The sequence below is a fragment of the Littorina saxatilis genome, linkage group LG8 (assembly GCF_037325665.1).
Source record: "Littorina saxatilis isolate snail1 linkage group LG8, US_GU_Lsax_2.0, whole genome shotgun sequence".
Lineage (NCBI taxonomy): Eukaryota > Metazoa > Mollusca > Gastropoda > Littorinimorpha > Littorinidae > Littorina > Littorina saxatilis.
In genome coordinates this window covers 52648530-52669525 of record NC_090252.1, presented here as the reverse complement: position 1 = coordinate 52669525, position 20996 = coordinate 52648530, and the positions used below count along the sequence as shown (strand labels likewise).

At 42.0% G+C, this 20996-nt stretch overlaps 1 protein-coding gene across 1 annotated transcript in view; it reads left to right on the top strand.

Moving 5' to 3' along the window:
- Window positions 1-20996, top strand: part of LOC138973817 (uncharacterized) — a 105984-nt gene that overhangs the window by 77795 nt on the left and 7193 nt on the right. The window contains exons 6-9 of the mRNA XM_070346528.1: window positions 932-1348; window positions 2226-2360; window positions 6246-6380; window positions 11699-11833. Of these exons, the coding sequence (XP_070202629.1) occupies window positions 932-1348; window positions 2226-2360; window positions 6246-6380; window positions 11699-11833 (822 nt within the window). The remainder of the gene's footprint in view (window positions 1-931; window positions 1349-2225; window positions 2361-6245; window positions 6381-11698; window positions 11834-20996) is intronic.

Below are 20996 nucleotides of genomic sequence, written 5' to 3'. Positions count from 1 at the left end.
CCCAGTCTCAAATCTTCATACTAAACTAGATAAAGTTCATCTAAGTTCAGTTCTCTTTTTACATTTAGTCAAGTTATGACTAAATGTTTCAACATCGAGGGGGGAATCGAGACGAGGGTCGTGGTGTATGTGTGTGTGTGTGTGTGTGTGTGTGCGTGCGTGTAGAGCGATTCAGACCAAACTACTGGACCGATCTTTATGAAATTTGACATGAGAGTTCCTGGGTATGATATCCTCAGATATCTTTTTCATTTTTTTGATAAATGTCTTTGATGACGTCATATCCGGCTTTTCGTGAAAGTTGAGGCGGCACTGTCACGCCCTCATTTTTCAACCAAATTGGTTGAAATTTTGGTCAAGTAATGTTCGACGAAGCCCGGACGTCAGTATTGCATTTCAGCGTGGTGGCTTAAAAATTAATTAATGACTTTGGTCATTAAAAATCTGAAAATCGTAAAAACAATTTTTTTTTTTATAAAACGATCCAAATTTACGTTTATCTTATTTTTCATCATTTGCTGATTCCAATAACATATAAATATGTTATATTTGGATTAACAACAAGCTCTGAAAATTAAATATATAAAAATTATTATCAAAATTAAATTTTTCAAATCAATTTAAAAACACTTTCATCTTATCCCTTGTCGGTTCCTGATTCCAAAAACATATAGATATGATATGTTTGGATTAAAAACACGCTCAGAAAGTTAAAACGAAGAGAGGTACAGAAAAGCGTGCTATCCTTCCCAGCGCAACTACTACCCCGCTCTTCTTGTCAATTTCACTGCCTTTGCCGTGAGCGGTGGACTGACGATGCTACGAGTATACGGTCTTGCTGCGTTGCATTGCGTTCAGTTTCATTCTGTGAGTTCGACAGCTACTTGACTAAATGTTGTATTTTCGCCTTACGCGACTTGTTGTCTCTCAGATACAGGGATGAAACACGGAGGAGATCTAACATGTCCAAATGTGTGGGAAATAGGCCAGAATGTCAAGCTCACGTTGACCATTGATCGCTTAATATGGCCGTCCATTTGTAAAAACGATCCTGACAGACGGGAGGCGTGGTTTGAGGTGATCAGGTGGAACGATACGGGGAGACAATCGATCATGTGCAACGTCGTCAACATCACGTCGCCAGGAGCCTGCCAAGGAAACTTCACCCCAGGGACCATTGGATGCGGCTGTGTCTACAAGACAGACGAGCATTTCACCGTAGAGTTCAACTTCGTCATGAATTCGTCCTCATTCGGCAACTGGAGCGCCGACACCCTCTGTCCAAGGACTGATTCCAGCAAAGCGATAACATTCCATGCAGCTTCGAAATGCAATGTGAGACCACATGGTAAGGCGTGTTTTGTACGGGTGTGCGTAGTTTGGGGGCGGAATTGAATGAGGGTGGAAGAGGAGGAGGGGGCCTTGGTTGGGCAGAAATAAGCTTTAATTTTTTTTTTTAAGTTACGGAGTCACGGCATTTGTTATCTGTTGTGAGCATGAGGGAACAACAGGATTGTGGGGCGAGGGATTTTCCCAAACTTGTGTTGGTCAGAGAAAATATAAGGAAGTAGGAACAAACGTTAGTGTAAACTTCACGTAAAACACGGCTATGGAAAAAGTTAACGTATTTGATATAGAAATGGTTTCTGCAGTTGCCATCGTACAATTGCGCGTATATATACAAAACAGCATTCTAGTACATTTTGTGCGAGCATTTACCTTCGATCTGCCTTTTCTTGCCTCATATTGTCTGCAGCGCGGGCATTAGGCATTATACACCGGGCGTACACATTCGTCCTCCATGTGTTTTGTCTTCGGCCTACTCTTTGAAAACTAATCACATTTAAAAGGCCCATATCGCACTCTGCCTCGGGAAAAGAGTTTGCCTGCTGCTGTCAGATCTGATCAGGCGTTTACACGGTCTAAGATCCCCCTTACTATACTACTCTAAGACCAAGCCCCCACTTGATCACATACCAACAATGAACAGCCTGGGTGCATTCTGTGCACACTGATATTTTTTTCCACGAATGAATTTCGTAAAAGGCATTGGTGCCTTTTTCAGAATAATTGTATCCAAACAAATCTAACCCACAATTACAAAAGCAAGCAGTCAGGGTGTTGATTTTGTTATGCGACCAAGTGGAGAGATGGTCTCTACCCGTGTAGAAGCCTGGCCAGAATTTGGTGATTCTTAAGGATGTACGTCTTTGAATGTCTGTCAGCCTGTGAGAACAACACTTACGGTGCACGCTGCCAGGAATCATGCGGGCAATGTGCCGATGACCAGACCTGCAACGCTGGCACTGGACATTGTCTGGCCTGTCTGGACGGATGGCTGCCTCTATTGTGCAACGAAGGTACACAGCTCTAGGCTACATGCACGATATGTGTCTCTTTGTGGAGTTACTCTATGTTATGGCTTGTTTTACCACTTCAACATAAAACTACAATGTACAGAGTTGGTTAAACTGTAAGCTTAAACATGTGGGAAATCTGTACGTATTGCCGTGATTGATGTTTGACAAAAGAACTCAACATGGTTTCATTTTATTTTTTACATTGAATGTGATGGTCAAGTCGATCGGTAAAATGTGGGTGTATATCCAAGCATATGGAAAACAGCACACATAACACCGATATTTAAAAAGGGGGATAAATGAGACTGTTCAAAGTATCGTCCCATCTCACTCTTAAGCTGCGTAGGTAAAGTTCTTGAAAAATGGGTTCAGAAACGTGTGTTTGATTTTGTTGAATCTTATGTATTTAATTAAGCCTGGACAATTCTCAGATGCGAACAGATATTTTTAATTCAGATCTTGATAAAATCGACCAGTGGGCTATAGACAGTGGAAAGTTAAATGTAATCAAAGTAAAACAAACCTTCTGAATATAAGCAGGAAAAGAAATCCAGATTACATCCCTTTAAACTTCGGTGGTACAATTTTACAAGAAACCGAAAGTCATAAACATCTTGGTATTATTATTCAGAATAACGGTAAGTGGGAGTTTCATATTAAATCTGTTATTGCAAAATGCCGTACACTAGTAGCTTGAAAAGCTTTAGAAATAATGTACAAATCCTTCATATTGCCACATTTTGATTATGCTGATGTTCTCTGGGATAACTGCCCTAAGGATCGAGTTAGCCACCGAGCTTGAAAGTATCCATTTAGATGCAGTTCGAAACATTGTTGGAGCAGTCCGCGGTACAAGCCATCAAAAATGTGTACGATGAGTCAGGCTGTATTTCATTATTAGAGAGGCGTAAACGTCATAAATCGATATTATTTTACAAGATCGTTCACCGTAAGGTGCCAAACTACTTATTTGCGATATTGTCACCATTAATATCAACTAATAACCCATATCACTGGCGCAGACCTCTAGATAGGAAAGTTCCATCGTTTAAAACTGAATTACACAGAAACTCATTTCTCCCATCTACAACACAACTCTGGAATTCTTTACCAGACTATATCAAACTTAGTGACTCCCTAAGTGAATTTAAGCACTTTTTGTCAAAAAAACCGATTTCAGTCCGCCGTTTTATTTTTATTCCAGAGATCGCATGTCACAAACAATTCACTGTAAGCTCAGGTTATATATAAGTGATTTTAATAACGATCTAGTGAGACGACACGTTGCTAGAGATGCATCTTGTGACTGCGGATTCCCGTCCGAAACCGCAAAACACTTCCTATTAGATTGTCCAAATTATCGCGAAGCACGTCAAGAAACCATACATACCCTCCCTAACCACAGTATTCACCTTCCCCACCTTTTGAACGGAGAGAGACAGTATTCTCTAGATTTGACCAGGAACATTTTTTCAACAGTACACTCGTTCATTGAACGTTCAGGCCGCTTTGGGCAAACCAGAATCAATGCTCCACAAGCCGGACAACAACTTTAATTTCTGCACATCTCCTACCCATCCTTCTTCTTTTTATTACATTTAGTCAAGTTTTGACTAAATGTTTTAACGTAGAGGGGGTAATCGAGACGAGGGTCGTGGTGTATGTGTGTGTGTGTGTGTGTGTATGTGTGTGTGTGTGTGTGTGTGTGTGTGTGTGTGTGTGTGTGTGTGTGTGTGTAGAGCGATTCAGAGTAAACTACTGGACCGATCTTCATGAAATGTTACATGAGAGTTCCTATGTATGATATCCTCAGATTTTTTTCATTTTTTTGACAAATGTCTTTGATGACGTCATATCCGGCTTTTCGTGAAAGTTGAGGCGGCACTGTCACGCTCTCCAGGGGTCGATCCTAACTTATTTGGCCTGGGGCCACACTGGCCCCAGAGATGGAAATTGCTGGGGCGGAAAACAAACATCTGGGTCCCACTCTCAGTATTCACGTGCGGCAATGCATTGAATTGTTTTTCTTCATCGTACTGAAGCTAGGGAAATGTTTTCAACCATTTGACATTGAAATTACGACAGCGCTTCGCGCTTCTGGCTGCATCGGTCTCCTTTTTTCGTTTCTCTCCACCCTGTTCTTCATCTTCATTTCTATGTCTTTTTACACCAGGGATGTGTCGCCACATTTTGCGTTTGGCATTTGAAGGCGATACTTATCTCTCACGCTAAAGAGCGCAATCTGGGAGTTATTTCCCTTGCGGCATTGTCCTTCGACGATTTCAATGTGGTTTTTTTCTTGACTGCGGCATTGATCGTAACGCAAATTTCAGTGACGACTTTGACTGGCGATTTTTAGTGATTGGCTCTGGCATTAGAATTTTCAGTTTGTCATTGTTGGAATTTATTCTGGGGCGGAGTGGGCCCCAAGCTTCGGCAATGTTTGGGGAGGAACACACAACTCTGGGGCGTTCCGCCCCCCGCCCTCGCTAGTGTCAAACCCTGCTCTCATTTTTCAACCAAATTGGTTGAAATGTTGGTCAAGTAATCTTCAACGAAGCCCGAACTTTGGTATTGCATTTCAGCTTGCAGGCTTAAAATTTAATTAATGAGTTTGCTCATTACAGTTGTCATTAAAATCGATTTTTCGCAAACAGATTTAAATTTGATTGCATCGTATTCTTCATCACATTCTGAATCTAAAAATATATACATATGTCATGTTTACTCTTAAAATGTGATCACAATTAACGAAAATAGATTAATTAGTCTTACGATTAACATTTATGAAATCGATCCAAAAATGATGTCATCTTATTCATGATCATTTCCTGATTCCAAAAACATATAGATATGGTAGGTTGTATTCAAAACAAGCTCAGAAAGTTAACAAGAATACAGAAAAGCGCGCTTTCCTGCTTAGCACAATACGCTACCGCGCTAATCTGGCGTGTCAATATCACTACGTTTTGCACGTGGAAGGTGAGCGATTTCCTTCACGCGGGGATTGACGAAACTGTACTGTCTTGGTGAAAAAATTAAGTGCGTTCAGTTTCATCCCGTGAGTTCGACAGCTTGACTAAATGTGACCCTCCACCACGGAATGAGTCGCATGTCACCTTTGCATGATTTTCATATGTTCACATTTTCCAAACGAGTTTTTTATGCTCTATCCAGTGATGAAAACCGTTTTAGAAAAGAGCAAAAACTGTTTCAGTTATTAGCCTGTGATTACGGTGACCCTCACACTGTTACCAGACACTCCCCGGACTTATATTAAGCCTAGCGCAGAACCGGGCGAGGTGACATGCGACTCATTTCGTGGTGGAGGGTCTCAAATGTAGTAATTTCGCCTTACGCGACTTGTTCCTCTTCTTCCCCACCTTCCATCCTTGTACTGTCTTTCTTTATAATCATTATGCAACGTTTATTATGTTATTAATAGATTTGGTTTATTTAGACAAATTGTTAAGCCGTTACCGTCTTCCGTTGTACTGTCCATGCAGGAACACCACTATAACCTTCTAGCTTGTTGCTGTTACCTGTGTATTTTGTATACATGTCATGACTGTAAGTTTTGTTACAATAAACTTATGTTTAAACCAAATGGAGAGATGGACTTTACTCGTGTAGAAGCCTGGCCAGATCCAAGACGGACTGTGTTCACGAAAAGGAGAGAGCCTTTTAGGCGTATCACAGTAAAATGTAGAAGGTTCATCAAAACTCAGATCCTTTTAAGGGGTAGTTAAGTCTTGGTTACAATGAAAATCGCTGTCATAAGATGACAATCTTGCCCAGGGGAACGTCCTGGACTAACCCCACGTAAGAAGCCTGAACAGAATCTGGTGATTCTTAATGACGCACATGTCTTTGAATGTCTGCCAGCCTGTAAGAACAAGACGTACGGTGCAAACTGCCAGGAATCATGCGGGTATTGTGCTGATGACCAGACCTGCAACGCCAGCACTGGACATTGCCTGGCCTGTCTGGACGGATGGCTGCCTCCATTGTGCAACGAAGGTACACAGCTATAGGCTACATGCACGATATGTGTCTCTTTCTGGAGTTACTCTATGTTATGGCTTGTTTTACCACTTCAACATAAAACTACAATGTACAGAGTTGGTTAAACTGTAAGCTTAAACATGTGGGAAATCTGTACGTATTGCCGTGATTGATGTTTGACAAAAGAACTCAACATGTTTTTTTTTTAATTTAACATTTTATTTTTTACATTCAATGTGATGGTCAAGTCGAACGGTATAGTGTGCAAGAAAAAACGGTCATATAGTGGCATGTGTGGTTTAGATCAGCAGACTAAATGCTAACATATGTTCGCAGGCTATATCCTACGATGTTTGATGTGAAATTAGCAAACTGCTGTCAATAATCTGACACGCTTTGGAAGAAGAGCTGCGTACAGGCCTGGTCATCAGCATAGGCAAGGCACATTTATTTAAAGAAACCCCATGGGGGTACAGGAAACAAAAGACATACAAGAACAAGAAAGAAATATACTGTTCAAAAAAAGAAACGCATAGTTGCTACTTGCCAAATTTGTTTTATTTTTCGAAAAAATTAACAGAAAATCCAATATTTAGATTATTTGTTTGAAATTTGGTATGGACACAGTTGAATGCACACACAGTTCATTTGCATCTTCAAATCAATCAGTCAATCAATACGATTGGGTGCCGAGGCTGTCAAGTCAGTAGGGGGTGTGACTGCCTTGAGCAGCAACAACTGCCCGGCACCTTCTGGGCATGGACTGGATCAGATGCCGGATATCTTGCTGTACTGTGGGATGGTGTCCCACTCCTCCTGAAAGTGCCTGCAATAGATCGCGGTGATTTGCCGGCGCTTCTTCTCGCCTGCGCACACGTCTGTCCAATTCATCCCAGAGGTGTTCTATCGGGTTCATGTCTGGCGACATGGATGGCCAGGGAAGCACCTGGACATGGTGGTCGGTGAGGAACTGGGTGGTGAGTCGTGCTGTGTGCGGGCGAGCGTTGTCCTGCTGGAATATGGCATCCTGGTCAGCCAGAAGAGGAAGGGCGTGTGGGCGCAGAATTTCCTCCACGTATCGCTGGGCAGTTATGCGCCCTTGGACGTGCACCAGGGTGCTCCTTCCAGCGGTATTGATCGCCCCCCACACCATGACGCCTCCACCACCATGAACGGGTGCCTCATCCACACAGTTGGGCGCGTAACGTTCGTTTACTCTCCGGTAGACCCTCCTCCGACCATCATGTCGCTGGAGCAGGAAGTAGGACTCGTCGCTGAACCACACGTGTCTCCAGTGATTCCGGACGGTCCAGCGAAGGTGCTGGTTGCCCCACTGCACTCGGTTCTGGCGATGGCGGCGGGTGAGGACAGCTCCTCTGTGAGGTCTGCGAGCTCTCAAACCAGCTTCATGCAGGCGGTTCCGCACGGTCTGGTCCGATAATCGGTGTGGCCCGGGGAGAGCCTGGACAGAAGATGAGGCCGACAGGAAACGATTCCGGAGGTGGCGGAGCCGTATGAAGCGGTCGTGAGCAGCAGTTGTGGCCCTTGGTCTTCCCGCTCGTGGCAAGTCAGCAACGGAGCCAGGGGCTTGAAACCTGACCCACAGTCTACTGATGGTGCTCTGGGACACGTGGAAGTGCCTGGCGATTGCACTTTCACTTTGGCCTGCTTGTAAACGACCCAATGCAATTTGGCGGTCTTCTCTGCTCAATCGGGTCATCTTTCGTCGCTGAATTGTAGTCTGATTTCTTTGTGGCGAACAATCCGCTTTTATGGGTTTTGGAAGACATGGTGAGAGCTCAATATTCCCCGAGTTTCACGAGATTACACTGAAGCATGACGAGTGGTCTTGCCAAATGAGCAATTTTGACATTGTAGCCACTGATAACGCATGCGTCACGTGCAGAGCTCACTTGTGGCAATGGACGAAAGGTCGACGACCAGATAAACATTTTCTGCAGTTTGGTGGATATCCTTGTAGCCATATAACTAAATTAACCAAATATTACAAGCTATGCGTTTCTTTTTTTGAACAGTATACATGTATACATATAAACTCATTTTGTTGAAAAATGTAAAAAAAAAAAAAAAAAATACAATATGGATTTCAAGTCTCCAAAATAGACATTCTCAGGTTATGGCTAAATTCATTAATACATATCATTGCGGGGCAAAAAAAACCCTACAATTAACTGTCTGTATTATTTTTACTTATGAGCACCAGTTTACAATTATTTTAAAATACCTTTTATGAAGTGAATTAAACTTGACAATAATTTTCTGTTTGTTGTTGAAAAGAGAAGTTGAAACTTAACACTTTCTACCCCTCCTATGTTGACCAAGTTGTTTTTAGCCGAGACAAGCTGTGCTGCAGTAGGTCACTCAGAATTGTAGTAACTGTGAAGTAACAGTGTCTCAACACGCTGGAATGCAGGCGTTAGATGGACGTTACAGAAAGCGACTGAAGCTAACAGTCTGAGCAGATATATCCGTACCTGGTTAGATAGAGCCATATGAGACAATGAGTTAATTACATTAGGATTTTTGCGATATTAAAATGGAATACCTTTTTACATTTAGTCAAGTTTTCACTAAATGTTTTGACATAGAGGGGGAATCGAGACGAGGGTCGTGGTGTATGTGTGTCTGTGTGTGTGTAATTGTCTGTGTGTGTGTGTGTGTGTGTGTGTGTGTGTGTGTGTGTGTGTGTGTGTGTGTGTGTGTGTGTGTGTGTGTGTGTGTGTGTGTGTGTGTGTGTGTGTGTGTGTGTGTGTGTAGAGCAATTCAGAGTAAACTACAAAACCGATCTTTATGACATTTCACATGAGAGTTCCTGGGTATGATATCCCCAGAAGTTGTTTTCATGTTTTCCATAAATGTCTTTGATGACGTCATATCCGGCTTTTTGTAAAAGTTGAGGCGTCACTGTCACACACTTATTTTTCAATCAAATTGATTTAAATTTTGGCCAAGCAATCTTCGACAAAGGCCGGACTTCGGTATAGTATTTCAGTTAGGTGGCTTAAAAATTATTTCATGATTTTGGTAATTAAAAATCTTAAAATAGTATTTTTTTTTTTTTAATAAAAAGATCCAAATTTACGTTTATCTTTATCTTCATTATTTCCAGATTTCAAAAACATATAAATATGTTATATTCGGATTAAAAACAAGCTCTGAAAATTAAAAATATAAAAATTATGATCAAAATTAAATTTCCGAAATCGATTTAAAAACAATTTCATTTTATTTCTTGTCGGTTCCTGATTCCAAAAACATATAGATATGATATGTTTGGATTAAAAACACGCTCAGAAAGTTAAAACGAAGAGAGGTACAGAAAAGCGTACTATGCAGCACAGCGAGACCACTACCGCGCTAAACAGGCTTGTCAGTTTCACTGCGTTTTGTACGAGCGGCTGACTACGGTCATTGTGAAAAAATGCAGTGCGTTCAGTTTCATTATGTGAGTTCCACAGCTTGACTAAATGTAGTAATTTCACCTTACGCGACTTGTTTTTTTCTGAGTTCGCGAAAGAAACGGCAGTTAAACACATAATGAAATTCATCACCAATATCGCCATAATTACTCTTTGCACACACTCTTTCATTCTGTGTTACATTCATAAACCTTCTTTTCTGGATCGGCAACTTGTGATTTAGTGTTCTAAAGCGCAAATACAATAATCCCAATTTGTGTGGTAATACATTCATATATTCTTTGAACATAAACGTCTGTTTATAAAGCCGATAATAATAAAACGCATCACTGAAAATATACAGCTTCAAAGAACACCTCCTTTTTAACAATTCGTTTGTCAAACTTAAAAAACAAAGCATTATCCGACAATTCAGTATCAACAAAACAATAATGTTGTCTCAGGGCACTATCAACTCTACGTTTTTACATTTAGTCAAGTTTTGACTAAATGTGTTAACATAGAGGCGGAATCGAGACGAGGGTCGTGGTGTATGTGTGTCCTTGTGTGTGTGTGTGTGTGTGTGTGTGTGTGTGTGTGTGTGTGTGTGTATGTGTGTCTGTCTGTGTGTGTAGAGCGATTCAGAGTAAACTACAAAACCGATCTTTATGACATTTTACATGACAGTTCCTGGGAATGATATCCCCAGAAGGTTTTTTTCCATTGTTTCGATAAATGTCTTTGATTACGTCATATCCGGCTTTTCGTGAAAGTTGAGGCGGCACTGTCACGCTCTCATTTTTCAACCAAATTGCTTGAAATTTTGGCCAAGTAATCTTCGACAAAGCCCGGACTTTGGTATTGCATTTCAGCTTGGAGGCTTAACATTTAATAATGAGTTTGCTCATTAAAGTTGTCATTAACATCGATTTTTCGCAAACAGATTTAAATTTGATTGCATCCTATTTTTCATCACATTCTGAATCTAAAAATGTATACATATGTCACGTTTACTCCTAAAATGTGATCACAATTAACGAAAATAGATTAATTAGTCTTACGATTAACATTCATGAAATCGATCCAAAAATGATGTCATCTTATTCATGATCATTTCCTGATTCCAAAAACATAGATATGATAGGTTGTATTCAAAACAAGCTCAGAAAAGTAACAAGAATACAGAAAAGCGCGCTTTCCTGCTTAACACAATACGTTACCGCGCTAATCTGGCGTGTCAATATCACTACGTTTTGCACGTGGAAGGTGAGCGATTTCCTTCACGCGGGGATTGACGAAGCTGTAATGTCTTGGTGAAAAAATACAGTGCGTTCAGTTTCATCCCGTGAGTTCGACAGCTTGACTAAATGTAGTAATTTCGCCTTACGCGACTTGTTCCTCTTCTTCCCTACCTTCCATCCTTGTACTGTCTTTCTTTATAATCATTATGCAACGTTTATTATGTTATTAATAGATTTGGTTTATTTAGACGAATTGTTAAGCTGTTACCGTCTTCCGTTGTACTGTCCATGCAGGAACACCACTATAACCTTCTAGCTTGTTGCTGTTACCTGTGTATTTTGTATACATGTCATGACTGTAAGTTTTGTTACAATAAACTTATGTTTAAACCAAATGGAGAGATGGACTTTACTCGTGTAGAAGCCTGGCCAGATCCAAGACGGACTGTGTTCACGAAAAGGAGAGAGCCTTTTAGGCGTATCACAGTAAAAGGTAGAAGGTTCATCAAAACTCAGATCCTTTTAAGGGGTAGTTAAGTCTTGGTTACAATGAAAATCGCTGTCATAAGATGACAATCTTGCCCAGGGGAACGTCCTGGACTAACCCCACGTAAGAAGCCTGAACAGAATCTGGTGATTCTTAATGACGCACATGTCTTTGAATGTCTGCCAGCCTGTAAGAACAAGACGTACGGTGCACGCTGCCAGGAATCATGCGGGTATTGTGCTGATGACCAGACCTGCAACGCCAGCACTGGACATTGCCTGGCCTGTCTGGACGGATGGCTGCCTCCATTGTGCAACGAAGGTACACAGCTATAGGCTACATGCACGATATGTGTCTCTTTCTGGAGTTACTCTATGTTATGGCTTGTTTTACCACTTCAACATAAAACTACAATGTACAGAGTTGGTTAAACTGTAAGCTTAAACATGTGGGAAATCTGTACGTATTGCCGTGATTGATGTTTGACAAAAGAACTCAACATTTAAATTTAACATTTTATTTTTTACATTCAATGTGATGGTCAAGTCGAACGGTATAGTGTGCAAGAAAAAACGGCCATATAGTGGCATGTGTGGTTTAGATCAGCGGACTAAATGCTAACATATGTTCGTAGGCTATATCCTACGATGTTTGATGTGAAATTAGCAAACTGCTGTCAATAATCTGACACGCTTTGGAAGAAGAGCTGCGTACAGGCCTGGTCATCAGCATAGGCAAGGCACATTTATTTAAAGAAACCCCATGGGGGTACAGGAAACAAAAAACATACAAGAACAAGAAAGAAATACATACATATAAACTCATTTTGTTGAAAAATGTAAAAAAAATAAAAAATTACAATATGGATTTCAAGTCTCCAAAATAGACATTCTCAGGTTATGGCTAAATTCATTAATACATGACATTGCGGGCCAAAATAGAACCCTACAATTAACTGTCTGTATTATTTTTACTTATGAGCACCAGTTTACAATTATTTTAAAATACCTTTTATGAAGTGAATTAAACTTGACAATAATTTTCTGTTTGTTGTTGAAAAGAGAAGTTGAAACTTAACACTTTCTACCCCACCTATGTTGACCAAGTTGTTTTTAGCCGAGACAAGCTGTGCTGCAGTAGGTCACTCAGAATTGTAGTAACTGTGAAGTAACAGTGTCTCAACACGCTGGAATGCAGGCGTTAGATGGACGTTACAGGAAGCGACTGAAGCTAACAGTCTGAGCAGATATATCCGTATCTGGTTAGATAGAGCCATATGAGAAAATGAGTTAATTACATTAGGATTTTTGCGATATTAAAATGGAATACCTTTTTACATTTAGTCAAGTTTTCACTAAATGTTTTGACATGGAGGGGGAATCGAGACGAGGGTCGTGGTGTATGTGTGTCTGTGTGTGTGTTTGTCTTTGTGTGTGTGTGTGTGTGTGTGTGTGTGTGTGTGTGTGTGTGTGTGTGTGTGTGTGTGTGTGTGTAGAGCGATTCAGAGTAAACTACAAAACCGATCTTTATGACATTTCACATGAGAATTCCTGGGTATGATATCCCCAGAAGCTGTTTTCATTTTTTCGATAAATGTCTTTGATGACGCAGGGTTCGTACAGAGTCCTTGAACCCTGGAAAACTCCTTGAAAATTGGAAAACCTTTTCCAGGCCTTGAAAAGTGCTTGAAAATAGAGTTTTGTTAAATAGTCATTGAAAAGTACTTGATTTTTCCAAATTGTTGCCTATACATTTCGTCAGCAGCTTGTCTTATTTAAAAAAAATGCAACCCTCTTTTTTTTCGTCAAATACAGTACACACATTTTGGGAGAATAAAAGATCGAGTGAAAACGAAAGCAGACGAACTAACTATTACTGGTCACCCGTAGTTGCTTCACTTCCCGGAAGTTGGCAAGGGAAACAACTACGGAATGACTAATAGTTTGCAGACGCGGAGAACTTGATGACTTGAAAAACTGATTAATTCGGGGAAAATCATGTCCTTGAAAAGCATTTATTTGGTCCTGGAAATGTCCTTGAAAACTCCTTGAATTGTATCAGCTCTGCCCTGCAGGAACCCTGATGACGTCATATCCGGCTTTTTGTAAAAGTTGAGGCGGCACTGTCACACCCTCATTTTTCAATCAAATTGATTTAAATTTTGGCCAAACAATCTTCGACAAAGGCCGGACTTCGGTATAGTATTTCAGTTAGGTGGCTTAAAAATTAATTCATGACTTTGGTCATTAAAAATCTTAAAATAGTATTTTTTTTTTTTTAATAAAAAGATTCAAATTTACGTTTATCTTTATCTTCATTATTTCCTGATTTCAAAAACATATAAATATGTTATATTCGAATTAAAAACAAGCTCTGAAAATTAAAAATATAAAAATTATGATCAAAATTAAATTTGCGAAATCGATTTAAAATTAATTTCATCTTATTTCTTGTCGGTTCCTGATTCCAAAAACATATAGATATGATATGTTTGGATTAAAAACACGCTCAGAAAGTTAAAACGAAGAGAGGTACAGAAAAGCGTACTATGCAGCACAGCGAGACCACTACCGCGCTAAACAGGCTTGTCAGTTTCACTGCGTTTTGCACGAGCGGCTGACTACGATCATTGTGAAAAAATGCAGTGCGTTCAGTTTCATTATGTGAGTTCCACAGCTTGACTAAATGTAGTAATTTCACTGTCACGATTAGGTGACAGGGATCAAGAAAAGGTCACTCGGTGGGGTGCCCTCTCTTGGTCCAGTGCGACAGAAAGCGTCTGTTTTCCGACACCGGATGCAGATTCTGCTGACAGCGCCAAACAAGCACGAGATTTCTGTTTTTGCACGCATTTCACGGAGTGGTTTTTGCTATCGGGGCAGAATTGTCGATAGCTGAACTTGTTAGGTGACAAGGTTAGTCACGTGTTATTCTCAAGGTTGTCTGTCTGAGACACGGTAACTGGGCACTTGACACCCAGCGGCAGAAGTAGAAGGATCGAATACACAGTTTCTAGAGTATGATGGATTTCACCGAATAGGATATTCGGCACTCTATGGGAACTTCCACGAGTTATCACCTTCTCACTGCCACATGTTTTGCTGAGGACGAGTCGTCAAATCTTTCCTTCGTCGTGCGATGGTTTTCGCGTAAGTATTCGACAAGGGGTTTCTGGATGTTGTTGTCGCTGTTGACGAACAGAGGCCATTCCAGGGAGGAAGCGGGTTTTGCTTCCATGAGAGTGCTACATTCATAGGCTGTTTGAGGTAATAAATCATTATTTAACGCTGTTGACGAGTCTGTGTTTGTGGAATGAAATACTCTCTGTTGTTCTCTCCAGGTTAGCGCATAATTTGCTCTCTGTGACGCTAAAATACTAATCTGTATATGGTTTTTGCAGATAGGGAGAGAAAGACGAAAAGACGGCTGTTTTGTTGTTGTGAAAAGTCCATTAATTTTGTGCAGGCCCACGTGCTCGATGAGATATGTAAAGATGACATGTTTAAAGGTGGAGGGTGAGGGGTAGCTGACATGTTTAGTGCACCGATGCTTTTCTGTTTGCAGCCTTCGTTTTCCTAACTTCTGTTCGGCTGCCTTTTGGGGGACCACGCTAACCAGCACACCGGCTAACCAGCGAACCGGCTAACCAGCTAACCAGCGAACCGGCTAACCAGCTAACCAGCGACTGGGTGCGGCGCCTGATGCCTCCACAGTTCCCTGCTTCGTCACCACGCTAACCAGCACTTCAATTCGACGGAGCAGTTGTGGAGGCTAAAAGACTAATTACAGGACGTCCACCCAGTGGCGAAAGAAAGCTAAGTGCACCATGTCTTATGCACCCCGTTGACCACCGTTGTCTTTTATGTTATCTGTGATTATACTCGAGTAGGGACGACGTGGGGAGTGTGACACCTGCATGAACTAGCACTTTTGGAGCAGAACAGTCGTATTTTCTTATCTTTACACGGGATCAGCGTGTTACTATAATTTTCTATTCTAACTGGCATTTTGTCAGTGACCATTGGTTTTTTACGTTTTTGTGAACGTAAAAAGAACATATTTTGAGTGAAGTCTCGAGGGAGGTGGCGAGTTTTTACATAAACAGGCGTCTGAAACTTATACTTTTGTTGTCTCTATTAAATTGTATGACTGCGAGAGTGGGTCGTGGTGTGGTTAGTTAGTTAGTAGTAACTAACCGTTTCATAATCACCTTAAGTGATATATTGAAACGTGACATTCACCTTACGCGACTTGTTTTTTCTGAGTTCGCTAAAGAAACGGCAGTTAAGGGCAGGTGGGCCAGTGCAAAATTGACCAAATCGTTCAAAACACTGTTTTGGGTATTTTAGCAGATTATGTTTCCATAACATACCTATCATCCATGTGTGTCGGTGTTTTTGTCAAAAGTGTCCTATTTATCTGTCAATAAAGACAAAATGTGAACATGTGTGGCATTGATTGTCTTCTGTAGTCGATATTCCCCCGCCAAAAAATGTCTCATTTCAAAGGCTAGTTACGGCTTTGTCCTCAGCAAAACAGTGCATTCACGACATACGAAACTGCGCAGCAGCTCTTGACCTATAACATGACATCAGTGTTTTGATGAATGTTCCATTCACTCAGCCACAAGTCCGTTGCAAAGGCAGCAATCGTAATCGAACGGAATCGAACGGAAATGTCCTTATTTGGAAGGTACTCGACATCCATTGGTTCGTTTCATAAACCGAAATCGGGAACCAGTTTACTTTGTGAGTGCGCATGCTCAGCTTACGAATTTTGCATACGGAAACTACCGAAGAGACTCTCGGCCATGACGGGAACACCCGAAGTTCACTCGGTTTTACAACATCCTGGTTACACATCAAACGATCGGTGACAACCGAAAGCGAATTTTTCCTTGAGAAACAACCTTTGATACGATAACAATGGCTCGAAATAAGAAAGAGGACAATGTCTTTATTAGTTCGGTTAGCAACAACAAGTAGTTCCGCTGGTACTAGGCCAAAGTTTGGATTCTGCCGGTGTTTCCGATACAGAGGAAAGCTTTGATCTCCACGCAGATCCACAGGTCGCCATTTCCGAACACGCCATGCATGGCGCAGACTTTTTACGTCTTGCAACTGGCTTGCTTTGCGCTGAATTTGAGTCAGTTTCTGAGCAGTATCTCCTCGACAAGCAAGTCGAGCATTTGCTACGCAAAAAAACAAAAACAGGAGAAAGTATCCAACATCAGTCAGATTATCGGTAATGTTTGCTGGGTCTGCCATTTCACGAACGAAACTGGATCAGCAACTGTTTGTATCAATCTGCACTTTCGTAAATTCCGTCACTGTCACTGTGTCATTTTCTTCACCGCGATACACAGTTCATTGCGAAGAGCTTCCTCAGTAAATCGTTCAGATTCCACGTACGATTTGTTGTCAAAAAACAACTCAAACAAAAGTTTCAACCTCATCATCCTCCATCTTGCTTGTCGAAGCACTAAAGTACTGTATCGATGTAAAAACAAAAGCAGAAAACTTCGACCAACAAATTCAGCGCATAAGACACGACGAGATAACGGAAGGAAATAAACCTCGTTCTGGCTCAAGTAAGTTACCGTTAAAAATACCGTTATTCTCGCATGCAAATACAAACGAGAATCGGGTCATTGATACACGTTCAGCGCTGGGGCAGTATCCCCATGCTGGTTGACAGAGGGAAAGAAGGGATGGACGCATAAATTCGCTGCTGGCGTGCTAAAGGCTAAGTAGTTTGCAATTCAAATAAACTAAGCTGTTCATTCATAACACAGTTTTGTCCTTGTATGTCTGTTTCAATAGTGTTTCTGTGGTATTCAATCTTCAATGTCGTTTTTCTCAGTTCAGCCATTTTGCCTACGGTTACGTCTTGGGTTACGCGATTTCTCTGGCTGTAATTTAGCTAGAGCAATATTTTCTTTTGTAGTTTGTGCAGAATATAACATTCTAGGGGATTACGAAGGGATTTTGCTGAAATTTTATTATAGTCATATCCAGATTATTTCAAAAAATAATTTCGCAAGCGTTACCCTAAAGTTTGACAGTTGTAACAAAGAAGTGTTCCTAACTCCAAATATAAATGTAATAAACAAGATCTGCTTCGTAATCTCCTAGAGCATACCCAGAAGGATAAAATAAAACAATAATTAGAAGTGTGACAATCACATCTGATGAAAATCCGTGTATCTCCTGTACTCCACTTTTGTCTGTATTTTGAATGTTTTTGTCGCGTAAAACAAAAACCAGCAACCGAAAATACAAAAAATGACTATTCTTTGTCATCATTTGTTCATTTCTTTCATAAAATAACATTTAGACACAATAAAACATTCAAAATAAAAAAAAAGGTAGTGCACTGGCCCACCTCCCCTTAAACACATAATGAAATTCATCACCAATATCGCCATAATTACTCTTTGCACACACTCTTTCATTCTGTGTTACATTCATAAACCTTCTTTTCTGGATCGGCAACTTGTGATTTAGTGTTCTAAAGCGCAAATACAATAATCCCAATTTGTGTGGTAATACATTCATATATTCTTTGAACATAAACGTCTGATGATAAAGCCGATAATAATAAAACGCATCACTGAAAATGTGTGTGTGTGTGTGTGTGTGTGTGTTGTTCGTCCGTCGATTCGACGAGGACCACTCTAGTCATCCGGGAGTTGCTGGGGCTGGCTATTTCTGTGTGTGCGTAGATGGCTGACAAGGCCGATCCTGGCACGGAAGGTTCGGACACAAAAGGGACAAGGGACGAGTGGGACGTCTCCAAGAGGGTTGATGGCACGGGCTTTTCGGGTCTGTCTCATCAATTCAGCGGCGGTGGTTCTGCTGGCCTCGCACATCTTGGCGCCTTTGTGGATGGAGGAGCGCCAGGTGGCACGATCCAGTGCAGATTTCTCCCACGTGTCAGGGTTGTTGGAAAACGCTTTCAGTGAGGCCTTGAGAGTGTCTTTGAAGCGTTTCAGGCATGAAAACTGAAAAAAAAAAAATACTGAAAACAAAATTCGAAGGCGCGTAGCGCCAAGTTTCGCAGGCGCATAGCGCCAAGTTTCGCAGGCGCGAAGCGCCAAGACTTCTAGGGGGGTCCGGGGGCATGCCCCCCCGGAAATTTTTTTTTTCAAGGGTGCAATTTGGTGCAATCTGGGGCTATCTGAGCCTTAAAATTGGATTCAAACATGGCCCCAAAACTATTTTACTATAACTATGACTAGGAAAAAAATATAAAAAAAAATTAAAAAAAAAAAATGGAAAAATACGGAAAATAAAAAAAAATACGGTTTATTTTTTTCAAAAATACGGAAAATACGGAGAATTTTCATGCCTGGCGTTTCTTCTGTCCTCCGTGGGACCGCTGGCCCTGTTGCAGCTCGCCATATAACAGTCTTTTGGGCAGTCTTTCGTCTGGCATACGGGCTACGAGCCCAGCCCAGCGAAGCTGGGACTGCATCAGGATGGTAGTGATGCTGGGGAGATCTGCTCTGGCTAGCACTTCTGTATCTGGGACTTTGTCCTGCCACTTTATGTCCAGGATCTTTCTGAGACTTTTTGTGTGGAAATGATTCAGTTTCCTGGCATGTCGTTGGTACACAGTCCATGTCTCGCAAGCGTAGAGCAGCGTTGGGAGCACCACTGCCCTGTACACTTTCAGCTTGGTCTGGGTGGTGATGCCTCTTCTGTTCCAGACATTTGGGTACAGTCTGCCAAAAGTGGAGCTGGCTCTCGCTATTCTGACGTTCACTTCGTCGTCGATGGTGACATTTTACGACAGTGTGCTGCCCAGGTAGGTGAAGCGGTTCACCGTGTTGAGTCTCTGGCCATTGACTGTGATGTCAGGCTCGACATAAGGTTTTCCAGGCGCTGGCTGATGGAGGACTTCAGTCTTCTTAGTGCTGATCGTCAGACCAAAGTTTGAGCAAGCGCTGGAGAACATGTCAACGCTGCATTGCATATCAGCTTCTGAGACAGCGTTGAGGGCACAGTCATCAGCAAACAGGAAGTCTCTAATGATATCCTTCGTGACCTTGGTTTTTGCTTGGAGCCTCCGAAGGTTGAACAGTTTACCATCTGTGCGGTACCTCAGGGCGATCCCGATATCTCCGTCTCGGAAGGCGTCTGTCAGCATGGCCGAAAACATGAGGCTGAACAGTGTCGGCGCCAGGACACAGCCTTGTTTGACCCCATTTGTGACTGGGAACGGGTCAGACGTCTCTCCGCTGTCTTGGACTCTGGCCTGCATGCCCTCGTGGAACTGCTGTACCAAGGCGATGAATTTCCTTGGACATCCGTACTTGGCCATGATATTCCACAGACCCTCTCTGCTGACGGTGTCGAAGGCCTTGGTCAGGTCGACATAGGTTGAGAACAGGTCAGAGTTATGCTCCTGGCATTTCTCTTGTAGCTGCCTGGCAGCAAACACCATGTCGATGGTCCCACGCTCTTTCCTGAATCCACACTGACTCTCAGGTAGGAGCCCCTGGTCGAGGTGTGCTGTGAGGCGGTTGAGCAGGATCCTGGCAAGGATCTTCCCTGCAATGGAGAGCAGGGATATGCCTCTGTGGTTGTCACAGGCCTGTCTGTTTCCTTTGCGCTTGTACAAGTGTATGATAGAAGCGTCTTTGAATTCCTGAGGAATTGTCTCAAGTTCCCACATCAAGAGAAACAACTGGTGAAGCCTTTCGGTCAGAGCTGCTCCCCCTTCCTTGTAGACCTCAGCTGAGATGGCGTCTGATCCAGGTGCTTTGCCACTTGATAGGAGACGTATTGCTTTCTGGGTCTCAAGCAAGGTTGGAGGGTCATCCAGCGCTTCGTTGATGGGCACTTGGGGGAGACGATTTATGGCTTCGTCATTGATGGTTGAAGGGCGATTCAGGACGTTGTCAAAATGCTCAGCCCACCTGTCAAGGATCTTCTCTTTGTCTGTGATGAGAGTGATCCCATCTGCGCTGAGGAGGGGGCTTGATCCTGAGGTCGTGGGACCATACACTTCTTTCAAGGCATCGTAAAAGTTCTTCATGTCATGCCTGTCAGCATAGCCTTGGATCTCGTCGGCTTTGTTGCTGAGCCAAGTGTCCTGCATCTGTCGAAGCTTCTGCTGTACAAAACTGCGTATGTTGTTGAACGCATCTTTCCTTGCCGTGGACTTGGGGTTTTTGAGGTAGGCTTGGTGGAGGTGGTGTTTCTCATCCAGTAGCTGTTTGATGTCCACACAGCTTTCATTGAACCAATCCTTGTGCTTTCTGATTTGAGGCCCCAAGGTCTCTACGGCTGAAAATATACAGCTTCAAAGAACACCTCCTTCTTAACAATTCGTTTGTCAAACTTGAAAAACAAAGCATTATCCGACAATTCAGTATCAACAAAACAATGTTGTCTCAACTCTACGTTTTTACATTTAGTCAAGTTTTGACTAAATGTGTTAACATAGAGGCGGAATCGAGACGAGGGTCGTGGTGTAT